The 23108-nt window shown below is 32.6% G+C and overlaps 2 protein-coding genes across 5 annotated transcripts; both read right to left on the bottom strand.

The window, feature by feature from the left end:
* Positions 1-4589: 4589 nt before the first annotated feature.
* LOC118032670 (receptor protein kinase-like protein ZAR1) lies at positions 4590-8810 on the bottom strand. Its single transcript, XM_035037437.2, has 2 exons — positions 7284-8810; positions 4590-5458 (listed from the first exon to the last, which is right to left on the bottom strand). Exons 1-2 carry the CDS (start codon positions 8608-8610, stop codon positions 4821-4823), a joined length of 1965 nt encoding a protein of 654 aa, XP_034893328.1. The 5' UTR covers positions 8611-8810; the 3' UTR covers positions 4590-4820.
* A 5848-nt stretch (positions 8811-14658) lies between these two features.
* On the bottom strand, positions 14659-18346 carry LOC118032671 (OVARIAN TUMOR DOMAIN-containing deubiquitinating enzyme 4). Of its 4 annotated transcripts, XM_035037441.2 has the most exons (7): positions 17993-18206; positions 16527-16934; positions 16329-16421; positions 16060-16181; positions 15697-15737; positions 15193-15291; positions 14659-15012 (listed from the first exon to the last, which is right to left on the bottom strand). In XM_035037441.2, exons 2-7 carry the CDS (start codon positions 16921-16923, stop codon positions 14853-14855), a joined length of 912 nt encoding a protein of 303 aa, XP_034893332.1. In that variant the 5' UTR covers positions 16924-16934; positions 17993-18206; the 3' UTR covers positions 14659-14852. The 4 variants fall into 4 exon arrangements, with proteins under 4 accessions (XP_034893332.1, XP_034893331.1, XP_034893330.1 ...); XM_035037440.2 differs by lacking the exon at positions 17993-18206 and adding an exon at positions 18213-18346 and having other exon boundaries at positions 16329-16934; XM_035037439.2 differs by having other exon boundaries at positions 16329-17173.
* Between the last annotated feature and the right edge of the window lie 4762 nt (positions 18347-23108).

The raw sequence follows: 23108 nt of genomic DNA, 5'->3' as shown, positions 1-23108 counted from the left end.
TGTTAATTGCTAGATACAAGAAGAAGAGATCCCCTTTTAAGCATTGCTTTTGTTTTTTCATTAATGTTTGTTTAATCATTGATTGAATCTAATCTATGTATTGGAACGTTAATTAACTCAATCATCCTCATTTGTCCCTTGTGGTCCTCCTCCTCCGCTCATCGTGCCTGCCATGGAAGGACCCAAAAAGGGCAAAGAAATAAAGTCAAAACGAAAATGAGCGAGGGTTAAAAGACAATACTACCACAATATTAAAGTAAGGTTGTGTGTGTGGTGGGTAACAAGTACACGTGAGAGAGCATTTTTCTTCTATGCTTACGTAATTGAATGAAACAGTGGTCCTGCGGTTTTCAGGAGTTTGAGAATATTCGAGATTCTGATAGCAGTTATAGTTTAAAGTTTGTTTTATTTTGTTAAAAATATATTAAAAAAATTATTTTTATATTTTTATATTAAAACAATCTAAAAATATAAAAAAATTAAAATTTTAAAAAATATAGTTTGCACCACATTTCCAAACACCACTTACATCTTTTTAGAAATAAAAGTAAAAAAAAGGAGTAGGATAGAGCAAGGTGCTAGACATCTCTTTCCATGTTCTTGAGAGGGGGAGAGAGAGTTGTATAAGAGGAGAATAACCTGTTTATTTTTATATTTTAAAAATATTTTTTTATTTTTTTCCTTACTTCAAATCATTTTTTTATTATTTACAAATTAATTTGATGTACTAATACCAAAAATAATTTTAAAAAAATAAAAATATATATTATTTTGATATATTTCTAAATGAAAAATATTTTGAAAAGCAATCATTACGAGACTCTTAAATATTCTCATAAAATAACCCAAAACCTAGATAAATTTTATAGTGATTCTATTAGCTACTTCTTAGAATTCACGTATAGCAAAAAAATTCTGAGTAAATATATTTTAATTATTTTTTATAGATGATGAATTTAAATATTTACATCCTCCTTGTATTTGTCTATTTCTTCAACAACTACTTGCGTGTCACTGGTTACTCCCTTCAACGCCATATAGAATTTTCTATCCTCTTCAAGGATTTAAGTGTTTTTATCAGAAACATTAAACAGATTCCAATGGTCCTAGAGAATAACTTCGCGTTGAATTATACTGATTTTTCCTTTGAGGCAAAGCTAAATGCAGTGGAGTGATATTTCTGTACGAGTTTATGCTAAAATTATCATTTGTGATAGGCTCGGGCTTGATTAACATATTTCCTAGACATCTTTCTTGTTGTTGATTCCCAGTTTATTGTATAGTATAATAATAAAAGAAAAGTGACCTGCATATACCGCAGGTTTATAGAAAAGAGCTGAGAACTGCTTTCTATAAATTTACGGTTTTAGCAAAATTACATAGGTCCCACATAACTAATAAATTGTGTTTTATTTTTAATTTACGTGGGTGTCCGGGCCAACTTGCGCATACCACGACTAATCTTATGGCCCACTGAACATCCTACAAACCTAGTGAACATGTAAGGCATCATAAAGGTAACAGACATGTACAATAAAATTTGAATCATGGTGTAGAAATAAAAAAAAAAAACAAGCTCCTTTCACTGCTAGACCAAGACTTCAAATGCAAACAAATAGTATAAACCTATGGTTGGCTTTAAATACTATCGCAGTGTAAACAAACAAGATACATATCTTATATATAGCTTAGACAGATTTGGCTGGGCCAGAACAATTTTAAGCCTGCGTTTTGGATTTTAGGTGCTCCTTTAGAAAGAGAATAGGCCCATTATATGGTTAGTTACATGTCTTTCAAGTGTTAGGAATTGATATCACAAATGAAGATTCCAAGTGTTAAAAGACAAATTAACTATTAATTAACATATCCTTGAAAAGCATTTGCATTTAGTGAAATGCTTTGTACTTTTGCAATCTTGTCTTCAAGGTTTTTTTTCTTTCATGTTCTTCGTCCAGTGATTATTGGATTTTATAATTTAGTTTAATTTATTTTTTATAAAATTATTTAGAATTTTTTATTTTGGTTTTTGATAGGTTAAATCGAGTTATTTTTTTATTTGTATTTTTAATTTATTTTTTTAATTTCATCTCTTAACATTGAATTGATTGTAAATTTAGTTTTCATTTACTTATTATAGGGTTATCACGGTCTCATGACTCGGATAATGAATTTGACTAGTTAACTAGTTTAGCTCAAGTTTTTTTTAGTCATTTTTTAATTGAGTTTTTTTTTAATTTTATCCTTTAATATTAGGTTGATAAAGAATTTGACTTCATTTTTTTTATTTCCATGGAGTTATCCTGGTCTTATTATCCGAGTTTGACAAGTTAACCAAGGTTGACTTGAGGTATTTTTTTGTTTTTTAATTAATTTTTTTAATTTAATCCTCCAATGCTGGGTTGATTAGGGATTGCGTTTTATTTTTTTATTTTCTTTCTATATGATTATCATCGTCTTATGACTGGAATTGCGGGTTAGCCTGGTTGCCTCAGGTTTTTTTTGTCTTTTTTTAACTTTTATTTTTCAATTTTATCCTTTAATATTGGGCTAGTTGTAAATTAAGATTCATAATTTATTTTGATTTGCTTTCTAGGAAGATATCTTGACCTTATAACTCGAGTCACAGGTTTGGTCAGTTAACTTAGGTTGACTCAAATGGTGCTTTCATTTCCTTTTTAATTTATTTTTCTTCAATTTCATATTTCAACATTAAGTTTATTGAGAATTGAGTTTCATAATTTGTTTCAATTTACTTTCTATGTAGTTATCCAGATCTAATGAATTAGGTATAACAAATTAAGCTGGGTTAACTTGATTTATTTTTTCAATCAATGTATATTTTTAATTTCATCTTTTAATATTACATCAATTAAGAATATGGATTAATATTATTTTTTTGTTTGCTTTTCACATGATCATCATGGTCTTATGACCTGAGTAGGAGATTTTGCAAGTTAATCTGAGTTGATCTAAGTCGATCTAGGTAAATCTAAGTAGATATAATATGTTGTCTTCTCAATATTTTAAAAAATATGTCATCTTGATTTTTTTTATTTAAACTATATTTTTAATGATCGTTTTAGGTTGTTTTTTTATTTGCAAAGTCAATTATGTCACATCAAGTTAACCTGTACATAATTATTTATTTTTTTAATTAAAAAACATGTCGACAACACCTAAAAATCTTTTTTTTTTATGTTCAACAAAAATTCAGGTGGGAAATTATATAGTGACTACCTATTTCTATATTTATACAGTACTTTCTCTATCATGCTCTCATTGTGGCTTGAATCGTAATTTATTATGAATTTTAAAGAATAATATTTAAATTTTTAGAGATTTTCTGACATTATTATTAAACTTGATATAATATAATGATTCAAACTTGAAAAAATCATGAACCAAATCTTTGCTTAACCTAGGATTTAATTAAGCCATGTGAAAATTATCCCAGTGACCTTATTCGCTTAATAGGCTCAAAGAAAAACAAATAAGTGCAAAAAAAAAAAAAACAAATCATGTTCACCTTAATCAACCCATAAAATTCGCAACTTGGGATAAGAACTCCACTGTGCATTCTCGACTTCAGCTTTGGAATAAGGGATTTTCCAATGAAATCATCAATTCCATCATATTTAGCTTTAATGGGCTCCTCATTTTGTAAGGTTTAACTTATTAAATTTCTCAAAACACATAAACACAACAAAAATAATAAATTTAAAATGTTTTAAGAATCCCAAATATCTTGTTAAATAAATTTAGAGTTGTTTAGAATTTATACAAAAATTAACTGAAGATCAAATGTTCTTTTTAATTTTGAATAATTGCTTCACGTCTGAGATGTCACAAACTATAAGCCATCTAAGTATCTGGTCTTCAATAATAATCCATATTAATCACCAATGAGAAATCTCACACACCTTTTTATAAGAGAGATTACTGTATCTTTGAGTATTGCCTATTTTCTTTTGTGCTTAAGTATTTCAATATTGTATTTGTTGTGCTATCTTGTATAAAAAATAAGAGATATGACATTTTATTTATAAAAGAAATCTAAACACTCTATAAATAGTAAATTATCAACTTACCTCTTAAATAATATCATATATAATTTTCTATGAAAAACATTTTTGTTTCATAAACTTCAGATTCATTCATCAAACATTATATTCATTAATTAAATATATATTTTTTAATAATAATATATTATATATAAGTAAAATCATTGCTACATGTAATTAAGAGATTAACAACATGATCAGCTATCCCTGTAAGCCATTCAATAAACCTAACACAATAACTTCCTGCAAAACAATGCCAATTGCCAGCTTCACCATAAAACGCAGCTAGATTTTTTTCCTACCTTTTTGCCTCTTGACTTGAAGGTGTTAGCTGTAAACTTGCACTACAACATACCAGTGTGGAAATACCCTCCTTTTATCCTTTCCTTTTTTTCCCTCTAAGTTGATAATCTCTTGTGCTTCATCTAGATTTGCTATAGACATTTGACTACTGATAAATGTAGTCAAGTTTTCCCAGTCGGGAAGTTTCAAATATCTGCATGTCTATCATGCAAAAGAACCACAGCAGGTCACGATGGACAGCGATCATCACATTCAAAGAGAAAAGTTGCCTGGAATAATCTGTCTAACAAGACATCCAGTCCTCTCCAGAGCTTGGAGGGGACATCAAATACAATTGGAATATTACATTAGACATACAGAATACATCCGAAGAACAGTACACAGATTTCAGAAGCAAAGCAAGCTTCAGCATCAGTCGCAACTGGAAACAAAACTTTATCAGCGGTCTTCCTCTCTTCAGTGCAATTTGATGCAGTCAAGATTCTCAGACACAGTTCTCATCCTAGGACGCAATTCAGGATCCAGTTCAGTGCAATTGAGTGCGATATGAAACACTGCAACAACATGTCTCTCTGCGTTAACCTCAATTAATAGTGCAGGGTCTATAATCTCAGACAAGGCGCGCTCCTCTCGAAACATGTTCCTCACAAGGCTGTCTAGTCCCTTACCATCATTTTCTGGTCTTGCATCTGGTAACCGACCAGTTAAAAGCTCCATCAGTACAATTCCAAAAGAGTACACATCACATTTCTGAGTGAACTTGCGGCCAGCGACTCGAGCTTCTGGTGCCAAGTAAACGTTAGAGGGAGCTGAAATTTTCAAGCCCGTTACAGAGGAAATGGTTTGGTTCAAATACTGCTTTTTTGATGCTGAAGTAGTGAATTTTGAGCCACTAGATACAAGACGAGCAAGCCCAAAACTGGAGATGTAAGGCTGGAGTTCATCGTCCAGCAGAATTTTTGTAGATTTTAAGTTGCCATGAACATGCTTTCGAGGGCTGTGCTCATGTATGTACATTAAACCCCTAGCAGTTCCTTGGGCAATTTTCAACCTATCCGCCCATGATAGCACTGGCAAAGTATTAGAAGGTCCTCCTGCAAAAATTTTAACACCATATGGAGATTCATTACATTGATAATTGAAACCTTCAGGGGCTGTCTTTAACACCACATGGAGATTCATTAACATTGCTTATTGAAACCTTCAGAGGCTGTCATTAAGGTTCCGAGTGAAATAATAGCAACAAATGATCGTTGCAAGCACGATAATACCAGTGCTGCAATGCATATTCTCTTTGATAATTTAAGATGCAAAAAGGAACTTAACATGCATGTGTCAAGAGTATCAGTTAACATGAGAAGATTATTCGGTGTACTGAGAAAAATCAGATAACTTACACGCCACACACCGATATATAAAAGAACAAGGTTCCATATTTTAGAGTCAAATAGCACCTATGATGCATGATGAATCACAGTAATACAAACAAAAAGCCTGCCCAGGGGTCCATGATTTGGAAAATGTCACAGAGAAATATCAATAGTGAGAAAGACATCGACCTCAGCATTTACCCTCAAGGGCTGTTAAAAACGTTAGATCTTGTATTTATAGACACAAGCTATGGTAGATTGAGAGGACCACAGCATCAAGTATACTTCCTGAAGCTAATTACCATTTATGGGAAATCAAGTGAGACAAATACTTTGAATATTTGCAGGGAAGAAAACGACGAGAATGATGCCTCAGGTGCATCAGAACAGGAGTTATTGCTGCTTCAAAGAAGAGGAAGGCATTGCAAACTTGAAATATTCCAAAGTTGCCAGTCCTAACTGCTAGGATAACTCCAATGTGCATGCCTGAGCATATTCTTGTGGTTGAAACATATTCAAAACTTGGAATGTGACATCAACACGTTCCACAACTGAAACATAACATCAAATTGCCCCCCAAAAAACAACACGAAGTATTTCAATTTCAAATATTTAGGGTCAAGCATTGCGGCAGGTCCTTTTCAGTTGCCAACGAATTTGACCCATTGTTGAATATGTGCTCTTCTTAAAGCACCCAGCAACCATCTCTTAAAACCGAGGAAAACAACATTTGACACAATTTACTAGCTTCAACAGGCTTCACTATTCCAATCTCACCACCCAACTTAAAAGACTGAAAAACATTTTGTTCATGGAGATTTACGACTCTGAAGTGTGCACGCAAAGTAATGATATCCAGATAGAGCATTAAAAATCGAATGCAAAAACAATATCTCGAGAGGTTACAGCAGATAAAAGCAAAAAACATCTCACAGATGCAATTAACCGTTTGAATTTTCACATTTTAAAGCATAGTTATCAATTCAAGCTTCGAGGTTTGGTTGTTAAAATGAAACGATATCATTTTAAATAAAAATTAAAAGAAAAATCCTTGGAGTTGACCGAGCTAGGTCTCTCACCCAGGTATGACCGAGCGTACCTCCAAACTGGTTCAAAATAAAAACCGGTTAGAGCTAGGCTCAGGGTCAGGTCATCTTGGGTTTGTTAACTATGTTTTAAAGTTCTTTGTCGTCTATGGTTTGATCAACTAAGCGTTCCTCATACATGATCTGAATTCACTTGTTTTGTTCGGGAAATAAGCATTAGGCAACAAGGCCAAGGATCAACACATGAAATTTAAGACTCGTTTTATTTTTGGATAGAAAGGTTCCACCTTTGGACTCCACACTTCATTGTAAGGCAATCAAGACATTATTTATCGGGTTTTTTTTTTAACCAACGACATTATTTATCATGGAATATATTGTTAGTGGAAACTTTAAGTATATTGTAAAGTTAACAACATTTGACTTGCAAGTATGAAGGGGACAGATGTTAAATTCGATGCAGAAAGACATAAACATGGCTAAGAGAATTAGAGAAATGTTACCATGCAGCGCAGAGTATAAACTTCCATTGCGGATAAAATCAGAGACCAACAACTTCTCATCATGAGCAAAGTAATAAGCTCTCAGCCTTACAATATTAGGATGATGGACCCTCCCAATTGCTTCAACCTCGGACTCAAATTCCTTCAGCTTCCACGTGGCATCATCTTCACTCAGCCTCCTCACAGCAACAACCATAGGCACCACCGTACCAGACCCACGACCACCCACTGCCACCTTGTACACTATCCCACTCCTACTTTTCCCCACCACAGAAGCAGATGCCCTCAACAAATCCTCTAATTCCAGATTAAACCCTTCATCGATCACCAGAAATTTACCATCCTGCTCCTCCTTTTTAAAAGTACCCTCATTATTGTCACTCTTGTCTATCTTTTCTTTTCCCACTTTACCCTCATTAGCCCCCCATTTCTTCCGATACAGCAACGCTGATACCGAAACAACACCGATCACCACCGAAACGCCCGAAATTAAGGGAACTGCTATCGACTCTGTTTTGATTTTCACGTTCTCAACACTCCCAGGGATAAAAACAGGATTTGGGCCTTTTGGGTTCTCAGGATTATCACTAATCGTGATATTAAGAGCTTCAGGACATGGAGTTTGTAAAGGAAAACCACAAAGACTTGGGTTTCCAGCAAAAGCAGTTGGCCCCTGGTTCACTAATGACCCAACTAAAGGCACTTTGCCACTAAGATTATTGTGTCTTAAATCTAAACTCAACATTACTGGAAAAAACCCATATGACCCTGGAATCTCCCCAGAAAACGAATTGTAAGACAAATTTAAAGTCCCAGTTAAGCTTTTTAGCTTAATCAAAGATGCAGGGAGAGACCCGTTAAGACAATTAGAAGATAAATCCAAGTGGCTTAAGGCTTGCAAAGATTCAATCTTGGCAGGAATTGGACCTGACAGAGAATTGTGAGACAAATCAAGAAAGCGGAGAGTTGATGCATTGAAGAGGTGTAAAGGTATGAGTTTAGAGAAGTTGTTGCGAGAGAGAGTGAGTCGAGTTAGTGAGTCGAGAAGGCCAAGTTCAGAAGGAATGTAGCCAGTGAGGCTTTTGTTAGGGAGCGAAAGAGAGGTGACTCTGTGGTTAATGCAAGTGATACCATGCCAGTGACACGGGGTTGGGTCAGTTTCGGTCCAGGAAGCTAGAGTGTCGGTTGGATCAGTTGTGATTGCGGCTTTGAGGGCTAGGAGAGCTAGACCATCAGTGTTAAGAGACAACGAGAGAAATCGAAGGTTGGTGAAGGTGATTGTGACGAGAAAGGCTGTGACTTTGAAAGGGATTGCTGACATTTTCATTTTTTGCTGTTTTAGCTCTGAGTTTTAACCATTTAGGAGAGTGAGAGAGATCGGAGAGGATATTTTGCAACGAGGAGTTGCTGAAGAGAAATAGTGGTTAAGTGTGAGGGAGAAGAAGAAGAGTAGAAGGTTTTTGGATTTGAAAGTTTTGAACTTGAAATTGAGTTTCGAGTTGGGAAAATCGAGGCTGGCAAGCACCGAGCAACATGGGAACGTGAGCAAATTTGAATTAACACAACGTGTTTTTATTTTTAGAAATACATTCAATTAAAATAATATTTTATTATTTTTTAAAAATCTACTTTTACGATATAAAATAAAATAAAACAAATAAAATTATTTTTTTAAAAAATACTTTTAAAATATAAATACAAACATAAAATATAGCTGCTGAAGTTTATGGTTGACTGTTCTACTACTCTACACACAACCTTTTTATTTATTTAATTAATTACTTTTAAGATAACTTTTAGTATTATAGCAGTGATAAAGTGTTTTTTTTAATATATGAAAATAATATTTGTTTAATTTATTTTTGATATTAATATATTAAAATTATTTAAAAATTCTAAACAACTTAATTTCTAAGAAAAATAAAATATCTCAAAATTTTGTAAAATACAATTTCTAATTGAAAAACAAACACGCTCTAACTTATTGTCCACATACTTATTCTTAACATGGTTGAAATTATGTTTTATTTTATTGTAGTTTTAAAAATATCTAACTAGTTAATAAACATCATAATAATTTGTTTTCTGTTAGGAAAAAATTATAAAACATGTAAAACACACACTTAATTGAAAATGCTCTTATTTATAATTTTATTCTACATCGTATTCTCATATCATAAAAAACTCAACAATATTGATGTAAGGGGCTAGAGGTAGAAGATTACAACATAATTTATAATAAAAAGTTCTAGCTTAGGTACCGAGAGACGAGAACAAAACCTCGGTCACTTGCAACTTCGAGCGTGTTTAGTAGTGTAATAGTGATTTCTTTTCAAATAATTTTTTGTGCCGAAATACATATAAATAATATTTTTTTATTTTTTAAAAATTATTTTTGACATCAGCACATCAAAACGATCCAAAAAATACAAACTACATTTAATTTTAACAAAAATAAAATTTTAATTTCAAGAAAATATAATTTACACTATATTCCTAAACATATCCGATCGACTGGAAAGGGATGGAGCATGTTTGAAAGTATTTCTTCACTGAAAAAAGTACCCTTTCTCGAGTTGGGTAAAAAGCTGGAGTTTGATTGTCCAGTTTTGGGAAGATATCCAAATGATGAGCATGTGTTAGGTGCATTGAAGATGGTTAGAAATTGATTTGGATTATTTATTAAACTGGATTTAATAACTTTTTATCTTATCAATTATTCTACATTTAATTGCGCACCAAAAAATAATTAAAAAGGAACAAACATGACTCACGTGTGAGATTGGAAAACAAACATGACCTTTAAATAACAATTTTTTAAGTATATTTTTTTGAAAAAAGAAATCTACATAACAAAGGATTTTTTTTTTAGTTCAAGGAGTTGAAAATGCTTCATGTAGGGAATGCCTTGTATATGTATAAACAATCTTTTTGTGTATGAATCATCCATACACCTCTCCCATAATAATATATAACAAAAAAGAGGAATGAAAAAGCCTCGTTTATTCACAAAAACTAACTTTTTAAAATTTCTTATGTTTTTTTATCACTAAAAAAATTGAAAAATACTTTTAAGTTAAAGAAAATTTTGATTTGATTTTTAGCAAATTGTTGTCCTTTTATTCTGAATGAAATTTTTTTAAAAAAAGTTATAAAAAATTTAAAAATATTATATTATTTACTGATTATATCAAATTTGATCCTCAAACTTTTGATCACTGTATATTATGTTTTGAATTTTTTTTATTTTATCTCTTATAATTTTATTTTTATACTAATTTTGGTCTTTATTTTTATGATTTTTTATTATTATTTTTTATTTTTTTATTGAAATTTTTTATTTATCAAATTTAGTTTATATTATTGTGAAATTATAATTTTTTTTTAATTTCATAATCTTTCAAAAATTTTATATGTTAGATTTGATCTCTATTATATTGATTATTATTTATTTTATTTAAAATAATTTATAAAATTAGATTCTTTTTTAATTTTATTCTCATTCAACCTTTTAATTTATAAGGTTTATTTCTTATTATTTTAATAAGTTTTAAAAAAAATATTTAGAATTTATTTTTATAATATAATCAAATAATAAAAAAATATTTTTAATTTATTTTTTATAACAATATTAAAAATAAAAAATTATTTTCCAGCAAATAACATTCACAAATCAATTTCTTATATTCTCTGTCGCATTCCATTTATTTGAATTCGGTTTAAGAATTTTTCATTTAATCATACAAGGGCACGTGATTTGTTTTGAATAGAAAACTTTTCAAATAACAATTGACAAGATTGACAAATGACAAATGACAAATGACAAGATTTGGAATGATTGTCTAACATGTATATCAATCTTTTTATACCTTCTCTTATCTTCCTTCCCATTTCTTTTCTTTTGTTCTCTCTTTCCATTAATCTCGGATATAGATTTGTATCTCTCTCAAATGTCTTGACTGGTAGTAATTTTAGACTAGTTTGATTTATATAGAAAGTATTTTTTTTGAAGAAAAAAAATTATTTTCTTTTATTTTTATTTATTTATTATTACAAAAAAATGCTCTTCAATCAAAAAAATTTTCATTTAGTTTTTACAAAAATATTTTTGTTAAAATACTTTTAAGAAATTTTCATAAATTCACAAATATTTTATTATTTGTTAATTATTTTAAATTTAGTTCTTAATTTTTTTTTATTGTTGTGTATTTTATTTTGATTTTTTAAAAATTTTATCTCTTAAGATTTGATTTAATTTTATTTTTTTATCAACTTTGATCCTCATTCTTTCAATGGTTATATGTTTTTCTCTATTTATTTTTTAATTAAAATTTGTATCTATTTTGATTCTTATTTTTTATTATAATTTATTTTATTTGAAATAATTATATATATATATATATTTTTATTTTCATGTCCCTTTAACTTTTTATTTGTAATATTTAGTAACTATTCTTTTAATAAACTTGAAAAAAAAACATCAATAAGATATTTTATAGCTTACTTTTTTTAAAATTTAAATATTGAACAGTGTAATTCAATTTATTTTTCATGACACTACAAAATATGATAAAATAATTTATTTTCAAGAATTTACTTTTTATTAAAAACCACTTTTCAAAATTTTTGTTTTCTACAAATAAATGAGCTTTAGAATTATTAGCCGTTTGAAATTATATTCCAAATTTAAATAAAATAAATACTTTAAAAAATATTTACCACTATATTTTCTAAATAACCCAATTAAAAACACAAGACCAATGTGGTGTGCCAATAGCTCTTCCCAGATTTTAAAAGGAACTCTATCCAGTTAACAGTGAAAAAAACTAAAAGAAAAAATTTCTTGTACCTTTTGCAGTATTACCTCTCAATTTTCTTGATATGAAATCTACCACTTTCTATAATCATATTTTTCATGATAAGATTTTGGAAGATTCATCCACTTTTCTCGTAAATCTTCTCGTAATCAAGAAGTTGAGATGTTATTATCAAGCGCACACCTCCATTCTACTACCATAATACAAAGCGATGCGGTCATCCCAATTTTTTTTTCCCCTCTGTATAATAATTTAGTGGTTTTGAATTTTGATACATAATAAATTTAAAAAAATAAAAAAATATATTTTAAAAAACAATACAGTACCATCGCTGCCTAATCCCAGAGCAGCAAAAGGTGGCCAGAAATTGGAAGTGGAAAGTAGGGACGGGATTGTAAATGTGCTGTTTACAGACTCTGTGGTCTGGTGTCAGAAAATCATTTGAACAAGGACACATTGCAGACATGCTTTGATGCTGGTGAGCTTCCCTTTTCAGTTTCCACTAGCCATCAGGACCACTCTCGTAAACTCTACATTGGCTGTAAGATTCGAAAAAATCCATCAGAAACGACGATCGGGAAAAAGTAGAATTCTGTAATCCTCTGATCTTTACTTAGACACAGATTTATTTTTTTAATTAATATATTTTTTAAATTATTTTAATACACTGTTATTAAAGATAATTTTTTTAAAATAATTTTTTTTAATATATTTCATCACAAAAAATACTTTAAAAATCATTCTTCAAGACATGCAAAACATGCTTCCTTGATTGAACCCTATCGTAAATCATAGATTATTAGCCACCAGAAGCTAAAAAAAAAACCATGCGTGTGATCACAATAGGCCAAGAACGAGATGTGGATTTAGAGCGTGTTTGTCAGTGTAGTAGTTGTTGCTTTTCAAATAGTTTTTCATGCCGAAATACATGTCAATGGTGTTTTTTATTTTTTAAAAATTATTTTTGACATGAGCACATCAAAACGATCCAAAAAGTATAAATCGCACTCAATTTTAACAAAAAAAAATTCAAAATTTAACAAAATACAGGTTGAAACGCACAACCTAACACTACCTTAACAACAAACATTTCAAATTAATTATCCCATCAAGAGATAATTAATTATCCCATTTCAAATTAATTATCACAATAGGCTCTTTTGGACAAGAAGAAGAAAAGGCCAAGCCTAAAAGCCATCAAGAGTTCGTTTGTGCTAGAAAATGGAGCACCAGCACAAGTGTCCAGACTTTAACAAAGAAGAAATGGACAGGTGCCCTAGAAAGTCCATCTTTTTGGTTTTACGTGGTCGCCCATTTGGGGTCCAGACTTGTGTACGCTCAGAATCTAATACAATAAAATAATTTTAAAATATAATAAAAAATATTTTAAATAAAAAAATTTAAAAATTTACAAAACTCTAAACTACGATTTCAAACACCCTCATGATGAAAAGTGTCCTATAAGTTCAGGCTGACACTGCCCACAAGGCATTACACTACTGAGCAATGAATACCCAGAAGTACACCTCTTAACAAATATACTGAAATTGATGGAGTTTAAGTAGTATCTTTACTGTAGCTCTGAACTTATTTTAATGTTTATTATAATATAAAATAATTATTTTATCCCTCAGTCAAATAATATTTGGCATGGCTGATGGGATGTCTTTTGTTATTTAACGAACAATAAAAATACTAAATTTTTTTTTTAGTTTAACGTGGATGTTCGGACCAGCTTGCGCGCATCTTAATTAATAAAAATACTAAACTTGCATCTAGGGGTAGTTGGGTTTTTCAAACTTGAATGAACAGTTAGACTACTTAAAAGCCTTTAAAGTAAAAAAATTATCCTTTGTCAAGGGCTAATTTCCTTTATCTTCTAAATTGGTTTTTTTATTATTTAATGTTTTATTAAGAATATTATAATATTTTTACCTAAATTAATTAATATTAAATTTTAATAAATTATCAGTTCGCAACACAGAAGATACCCACGCACTTTAATTGACGTGTGCAACACCTCCTAGTTGTGAAACTTGTCTTTCCATTGTGTCTTCAGATGTACCATTATATCATTTTCTTCCTACCGTGACACGAGTCAACAATGGATTGGTGGTTGGTGATTTGCCAGTAGTCAATCTTTTTTTAATGATATTCTCTCTCTTCTCTTCTGTAAATTATAGATTGATCTTGATTTTTTATATTTTTATTTGACCTTTTTTCTTTGAATTTTTATTATTAGTTTTTTTTATATATAAAAAATATTTCTTCTCAATTTTCATATTCAATTCTAATATATATATATATATATATATATATATTAAAATTTAATCCTTATTTTTTTTAACCACAAAAAAAAAAACTATTATAATATCAACCGGACACTAATTCACTAAAATGCCTTCTTAGTTCGCCCTAGCAGTTAGACTAAAGAATTATTTCTCACTTTAATTAACAGTGTAATAATGATTGTTTTTCAAATAACTTTTTGTGCTGAAATATATATCAATAATATTTTTTATTTTTTAAAAATTATTTTTTATATCAATACATTAAAATGATTCAAAACATACAAATCATATTAAATTTTAGTAAAAAAATAATTTAAATTTTTACACCTATTCCCAAACAATATCTTAATCTGTTAAGAGAATTACTATAGCACGCAACATAACATAAAACGATGCAATTACATTCATATATCATGATTTTCTTTCCAGTTTCAGTAAAAAAGCGCAGCTAAAGTTTTGATTTACCGCCTCTGGTTCCAGGAAAATTGCAAGGCATCATAATGACCAAATCCATTGTATATAACTCTAATTGGATTTTCCACCCCGTACTCCTGACCATACTCTGCAATGGATATCAAGCCCCTGGCATTCTTGTCGTGCATGTACACAGTGATTGGCATCCTGCAGTTATTTTATGGCTTCCATCAATATTAACCCTCAATGAATCTTCCTCTCTCTTTTTCTCAAAAGTTGAAGACAAGTAAATGAAAATCATATGCTTTCAAATTGCTACAATTTTCAAAGCCTGCACATTCTGTTTTTCCTTATAAGAGATGAACACATCGAGAGAGAGGTCCTTACTTGAGAACATGCGAAGCCATTAACAACTCAGGCTCGCCACCCCACACATGTGGCTTCCTCATTTGTGACACATAGGTGTCAAAATTGCCTTCTATAAACCTGTTGGAATCATGGAGTTGTCAAACAAATTTATACATAAAAGTTTACCACTGGTGGTATATTTCTTCACTGTGATATCATATGCCCTGAGAAATAGTGCAAGTAGTTCAGATCCCATGTAAACTCGATTCACTTTACAAAGGCATGTACTGTTTGAAAAAGTATGTGGGAAAAATTAAGGGGCGTGATTGAACCATTGAAAACATTGACAGCAAAGTTGCATCAATACATCTGAAACCAGTTTTCATGGTTTGCCAACATGAACCCAACTTCTTTCTTTTTTTTAGTTTCTATTACAGTGGTTCTGTAATATCACACAAATTGGATATTGTTTGTCCCCTTATATAGCATTCATTATTGCTATAAATATAGTGGAAAAAATGGTGTATAGCCAAAAATTCTCACCATTCTGTATCTTCCCTTCTCTTGATAAACTCATCAGCAACCTGGCCAATTTAACAAAACATCACAAATCAAGAGTCCTGTAAATATTAAATATTGCAATTAACATGCCCTGGATGGAAAATTTAAGAATATGATAGGGTAATGGCTAATGTCATGGAGTTTTTCTCTTGTTAAACAAATTGTTATCACTTAGCATTTTATAAGAGAAATGTTGATTTTTCTATATGCAAAAAGACGATCAAGAGAAAAAGGCAAATTCATAAAATGATAGAAGGTGATGAGGCAATAGGAGGTTATGCTTTTTGCTGAAACAAAAAATGTAACACTTCTCATTATCAACATGAAAAAACTTAAGAAAAATACTTTAGAACGCAAGTCATCTGCTAATTCTCTCTGAAGGCTTTCACTTGGAGCTCGTTTCCCAAACCGTAGACAAGCCCCATGAGCCACGGAACGGAACAAACATCTACCATCTCCTGGTATTCCTGCACAGAGTGGACATTGACACTTCAAGTCACAACTAACTAGTATAACGTTTTGCCCCAGGAACCAAAATTTTATATGTACATTTTGGTGACAATAATGATATGTGCATGCACCACTAGCGAACTGTACAATAAATTGACGCTCACCAATAATGGAATAGTCAGTGTAGACTTCCTTCCCATGTGAGAATTTAATATCTGATGAATTGCAAATGTCCTCTTCTTTGTTCTTCCGAGTAGCTGATTCAGCATGTGTTGGCTCAGAACTTGAATAACAAACCAGAAGACCAAAAAATATACCAGTGGTGGTATGTCTTTGTGAACAAGAAACAGATCCCACATTACCCTTGATTTTGGAGAGCAGTCCTCGTTTCGAAACTGAAAACCTCAGAGCCATGTTTTGGCTTGGCAATGAAATATTGAATTGTCTCTTCAGAGGACCTCCAGAATTAACTACACCTTTTACAGTTAATGATAGCAAATTATACCTTTGCTTGATTGAGTCGGATCCAAAACAGTTTCTATGCAACTTGTGAAAGCTAATTGATGGACAAGAGAATGTCTTTGAGACAGACAAACGAGAATAATTTGATCTGGAACGACTAGGGTACAAAGAAAAACAGCGGGAAGTGGATTGTCCTCTAGACACCACATTCAAAATAGTGCTGCCCATTTGTTGAACACGGCCACTCAGGTGGACAACATTCTTCACACATGTATTGATAGCAGAGCAAACAATCATGCTGGCATTGCCTGGAAACACCTCAATGCAAATAGTATAAGTTGCCAACTAGTAACAGGAATCTCCTAAATGAAGACCTATGTAGAGGGCTATACACCATAATTCACCCTTACGAAAAACACGTATAATATATATGACATATAACATAATACGAGCCTAATATTCCTGTATACTCAAAAGTTCACTTATCAGATCTCATGGATTGGATCGGGGCTTTGAATTTGACAAGTTCTCAACTTGATACCTGGACCTGAACTCATTTTAGAGTCATCGGCTTTTTGCACTACAGTCTCATTATGCCCCCTGAAAAGTAAATCCTAACTACACCGACGAAACTAGAAAACACAAGACAGTTTGAATTATCATGTAATATTATACAGCCCTGGTTTTCTTCCTTAATCTACTCTATAGCAATATAACTAATCCCTTCAGTTAAACAAATCAATAATAACACTTCAGTAAAGGATATAGAAGCAGAAACACAAAGCTCATAGTACAAAACACCATTCAAATGTCAAGTTGCACAACTAACAAAGAGAACAAAATTTGGTCTCGCCCTCACTTTCTTAGAGTCACTTCAATTTCAACAAACAATTTAACTTTATAAAACAACTAGCTTATCAAAGCCTAATGTAAGATCATTTTTCCTCAATATTCACAATACCCTCAAAGTTTATATAACTGCTCAGGCTCAAATTAACAAATAAGAAATCCTCAATTTCCACATTCCCTTCACTCTATTCTAAATTAAACCCAGAATCTGTCTTGCCAAGAATCCTTCTTGTCAATCAAGATCATCAACTACGCTACGGTCTAGTCAACATGCCTCAAAGGATCATCATTCTTGTGTGCCATTTTAATTAACATGAGCACCAAATAGAAAAAATAAAAATCATTTCTTTTTGTAGAGTAGTATGTAAAAATTCTTAACATTTTCACCCTTCAAGAAAAGAAAAAAAGGTTGCTGGACAGTTGAAAGCTCCTTTTGTCAAATTTGCCAGAACAGGGAAAAAACCAACATGATTAGAATTATAGAGAAATGTAGAAGAGAAAAGGCAGGAAATAAAACCTCAAGAAGTGATCCAACAACAGCGAATGTAATTGGGAATTGAGAACAGTATCTCACAGGTGAAACAAAACCCAGAAAGAAAGCAACAAAAAGGCTATATTCTGGGTGTGAATTTTAGAGGAAATAAGGGATCATAAAAGTAAGGAGAGAAGGGGTTTTAAGCAGAGAATTATGCATACTTGCTATAACCAAGAAAACAAGCTACGGAAAAGAAGCTTACCAAGGGATGTTTTGTAGTTCCTTCAATGTTTTTGGTTTGGTTTTTGTATTGTTCAATAAGTTGACCATATTTTCTGGTCCGGTGACCTACAAGGCAAGCTGCCCCACAGCTTCGCTTTCGTTCTGGTTCACATGGTTAACGACAGGTCGTTCGTCTTAGTTTTAAACTTGGAATGCTAGTTACCGTTTTCTGGCTGTACGGTTGCGTTTGATACGACGTGTATCTCATTCAAGAGCTTGCAGATTCCTTCTTGATGACTGCTGGTGATTTGGACGCTTGCCACTTTTTTTTTTTTTTCTTTCTCGTGACGAAGAGATGACCCGATACAATGATCAGGTCAGGAGTCAACAAAGTTGACGCAGGTCAACTTAAAAAACTGAAGAAAAAATGAGGCTAGAAGAAAAAATTCAGAGAGACCATTTCTAAAATATGTAATAGTAAGAATCAGCCAACTCGTGTCGTTTCAATCTATTTCACTAGAGAAAAGAGAATCCAGCAACATTTTTTCAATTATTTAATAAAGGAGGCTAGAAAAAAATAAATGACAAGATGAACATATGCTGAATTTCGTTATTGTTATAGATGTGCTTAGAAATATATTTCCTTTTAAAATTTAATTGAGAAAATATTTTTTTGAATCACAATTGTAGTTTTTGTTATAAAAGTAACAATAATGCAGGATCAGAATCGATAAATATTATTGAAATAAGGATGGCTTTATATAGCCTTACATAATCTCAGTTGAAAGAGATATTCACGCAGACAATAATGCAGAAATATTAACTAACAGCCTGTGGACTAGAACTTTATTAAACTGAATTCAAATCCTAACTGAATGCAAATCCTAACTACTTCCTTAACAGAAGCCTAGACTTTCTCTTTATTCCCTCCCTTAAACTAGTTCCCAGCTGTTACTAGTTTATTTAGGAATTTGACAGACTCCCAACTGATTTCTACACTTCTGGAATGCGGCTAATGGGAGAGGTTTTGTCATTACATCTGCCAGCTGGTCTTCAGTTCCACAGTGGATTAATTCAATTGTTCATTCTCGTGTAAGATCACGAAGAAAATGAAAACGCACATCAATGTGCTTACTGCGGCCATGTAACACAGGATTTTTGGACAACTTAATTGTGGAACTGTTGTCACAGAAAATTGTAGTGCCCTTGCTTTCCTTCAGACTTAGTTTCTCAAGTATTCTTTGCATCTAAACAGCTTATGAAGCACAAGCAGCTGCAGCCACAAACTCTGTTTCAATGGTTGAAAGTGTAACTATAGGCTGTTTTCTTGAAAACCAGGCAACAACTCCAGATCCCATCATGAAAGCATACCCAGATGTGCTTTTCCTGTCTTCTAAATCACCTGCATAGTCACTGTCAGTGTATCCAATTAATCCTTCATGCCCTCCCTTCTTGTAGAAAATCCCAAGTTCAGTAGTTCCTCTTAAGTAGCGTAAAATTCTCTTGGCAGCTAATAAGTGTAACTTAGTTGGTTTAGCCATGTATATGTTAATTAAACAAACTGCAAACATTAAATCTGGCCTTGTAGCTGTTAAATACATGAGACAGCCCACCATTTGTTTAAATAAAGTTTCATCAACGCAAACTCCATTCTCATCATTGTAAAGTTTACATCCTGGGGCAATAGGATTATGGATTGAGTTGCTGTTTTCCATCTGAAATCTCTTTAATACCTCTGCAGCATATCTTTGTTGGCAAATGTAAATGCCTTCAGGTCTCTGTAGAACTTCGATGCCAAGAAAAAAACGCATTCTTCCTAGATCAGTTATGTCAAACTCCCTTAACATGGATTTCTTAAATTCAGCAAACATCAATTCATTATTGCCAGTAAATATTAAATCATCGACATATAAACTAACAATGATAATATTACCTTCCCTGTCAGTTTTTATGAACAAAGTATGCTCACTATAACACTTCTCAAACCCTTCATTCATAAAATGCGCTTCAATACGGCCGAACCAAGCTCTTGGAGCTTGTTTCAGCCCATAAAGAGCTTTTTTTAGTTTGTATACCTGCTGTGGATTCTGCTTCTTCTCATATCCTTTTGGTTGTTCTACATAGACTTCTTCATTAAGTTCTCCATGCAGAAAAGCATATTTGACATTAAGCTGATATAATATTCATCCTTTATGAGCTGCTAAAGCCACAATCATTCTCACCGTATCCATTCTTGCAACCGGTGCAAATACTTCTGTATAGTCTATCCCTTGTTGCTGCACATACCCTTTGGCCACCAATCGTGCCTTGAACTTGTCTACTGCTCCATCCTCTTTGAGTTTGGTCTTATAAACCCATTTTACTTCAATTATTTTTGCACCGGCTGGTAGATCAGTAAGTTCCCAGGTGTGGTTCTTCTCTATGGCCTTGATTTCAATATCCATTGCTGTCCTCCAATGTTCATATTTTACTGCGTCTTCAAACTGTACTGGATCTGATGAAGTAAATAAAATCAGGTTAACATTTGCATCTTCTTCCTCTGAAAGTTCTGCAGTTACATAGTCTCTTATCCACCTTGAAGGTCCTCTAACTCTTCTTTCATGAATAACTGATGATTCTCCCCTGCTCTCACCATGTTATGAACTGCCACCATAATACCCTATCGATGTCCTGCTATGCTCACCAGGTTGAGGACTAGGTTGAGGACTGCCAAGAAGATTTTTAGTCAAACTGGATGATTTTCCCCGAGTTTCATCAGGCTGAAGACTGAAAGTTAAGTCTCCATTTGTATCTGCTCCATTTTCCAGTCCTTCAGAAATGTCTTCAGGAACGTCTTCCTCATGCATGGATGTTGCAGGATCACCTTCATCTCCACATTCTAGATCAGCCACCAATTGTTCATTATAGCTTTGGTCCCAATCCCAAGATTTTTCCTCATCAAATACTACATCCCTGCTGATTATAATCTTTTTCTCAACTGGATCATAGAGTCGGTAAGCCTTAGATTCTTCACTGAGTCCCAATAGCACACAAGGAGTGTTTTTGGCATCGAGCTTTGTCCTGCGTACATTAGGAATATGTACATGAGCCATGCATCCAAAGATCCTGAAGTGTTCAACTGAAGGTTTGATGCCACTCCAAGCTTTTTCAGGCGTATAATTTTGAACTACCAAAGTAGGACTTCGATTGAGAACATATATTGTCCAATTTACTGCCTTTGCCCAGAGATTCTTGGGAATTCTCCTTTCAGTTAGCATGCAGTGAACCATATTCATTGTTGTTCTGTTTTTCCTCTCAGCTACTCCATTCTGCTGTGGAGTATATGTTGATGTCAGCTGCCTCTTGATACCATGCTCAATACAATACTCATTGAATTCAAGGGATGTGAATTCCCCTCCTCGATCTGTTCTTAAGCATTTTATATAGCTCCCTATTTCTTTTTCAACGTAATTCTTAGAACGTTTGAACATATATAATGCTTCAGATTTCTCTACTAAGAAATAAGTCCATGCGTTTCTAGTAAAGTCATCAATAAAGCATATAATGTACCTCTTTTTGCTGTTAGAAATAGGAGATATTGGTCCGCAGAGATCTGCATGGATGAGCTGAAGCTTCTCTGTGGCTCTCCAATTGTTGTGCTTTGGAATGGGATCTCTGTGTTGCTTTCCCATCATACAGGTGGCACATATTGTTGACGGAATCTGAAATTGAGGTATCCCATGCACCATGTTCTTTGTTTGAAGAGTCTTCAATCCTTTGTAGCTCAAATATCCATATCGACAGTGCCACAAATGTGCTAAATCTGGTGTTGAATTATAAAGGCAGGCTGGTTTCTGATGCAATGAATTTGTTAACAACACAAACATTCTATTTGCTGTCATTTCAGTGTGTATAATAAGCCCTTTCTCTGGATGATAGATGTTCATAAAACCATGTTGAATAAGGATTGTCAACCCTTTATCTTGAAGTTGACCAATGCTAAGAAGATTAGTCTTCAAATCTGGAACAAAGAACACATCACTAACAACATGTATAAGACCATTTACTTGTAGTTTCACGTTGCCTTTTCCCAACACATCCATTCTTGTATTATTGCCCAGCTTCACCTTCTGTCTAAAATTCTCATTTATCTCATGAAATAGACTCTTGTTACCACACATGTGGTTACTGCACCCAGAGTCTAAAAACCAGATATCTTCCTTTCGAGCATGCTTCATATCCACATATGACATGAGTAGCATTTCTTCTTCTTCTTCCAGTTCAGCGTAGTTAACTTCTTTATCCCAGCTTGGACATTCATATTGAAAATGTCCAAGCTTATGGCATTTGAAACACTCCACTGTTGCTTTGTTGCTGTAGAACTGACTGCTTCTCCCTCTGCCTTTATAGGCACCTCGCCCTCGTCTTCTGGGATTGAACTTATCTTCAGAATTGGTGATCTTGAGTGCTTGTTCTTCTCCTGTGTGATGCTGGAATTTCTGCTCATGGACAATCAAGGAACTCTGTAGTTCATCAATTGAGAGTTGATCAATATCCTTGGACTCTTCAATTGAACAGACAATGTAATTAAACTTCTCACTCAATGATCTGAGAATTTTCTCCACCACTGTAATGTCTGTCATTCGCTTGCCATATGTTCTCATTTTGTTAGCAACTGTTAGTACTCTTGCGAAATACTCAGAGACTCCTTCACCAGCTTTCATCTCTAAAGTCTCAAATTCTCTACGGAGAGCTTGCAGATGGGATCTTTTCACTCTAGCACTTCCTTCATACTTCTTTTTCATTGATTCCCAGATTTGTTTGGAAGTATCCTTTACAAGGATGGTTTCCAAAATCGTCCGATCTATGGCTTGAAAAAGATAATTTTTCACCTTCATGTCTTTCAGCTTTAACTCATCAATCTTCTTTCGTTGCAGTTCTGTCTGCTCTAGGCCAC

The sequence above is a fragment of the Populus alba genome, chromosome 6 (assembly GCF_005239225.2).
Source record: "Populus alba chromosome 6, ASM523922v2, whole genome shotgun sequence".
Lineage (NCBI taxonomy): Eukaryota > Viridiplantae > Streptophyta > Magnoliopsida > Malpighiales > Salicaceae > Populus > Populus alba.
This window is presented reverse-complemented; position numbering and strand designations above follow the sequence as displayed.

Coding starts and splice junctions, on each gene's coding strand:
- LOC118032670 (XM_035037437.2), bottom strand. CDS start 8,610: ATGAAAATGTCAGCAATCCCTTTCAAAGTCACAGCCTTTCTCGTCACA. Junction 5,459..7,283: donor TTTATACTCTGCGCTGCATG/GTAACATTTCTC, acceptor AAATTTTTGCAG/GAGGACCTTCTAATACTTTG.
- LOC118032671 (XM_035037440.2), bottom strand. CDS start 16,923: ATGATTGTTTGCTCTGCTATCAATACATGTGTGAAGAATGTTGTCCAC. Junction 16,182..16,328: donor CACTGACTATTCCATTATTG/GTGAGCGTCAAT, acceptor CACTCTGTGCAG/GAATACCAGGAGATGGTAGA. Junction 15,738..16,059: donor CAGATGACTTGCGTTCTAAA/GTATTTTTCTTA, acceptor TAAATTGGCCAG/GTTGCTGATGAGTTTATCAA.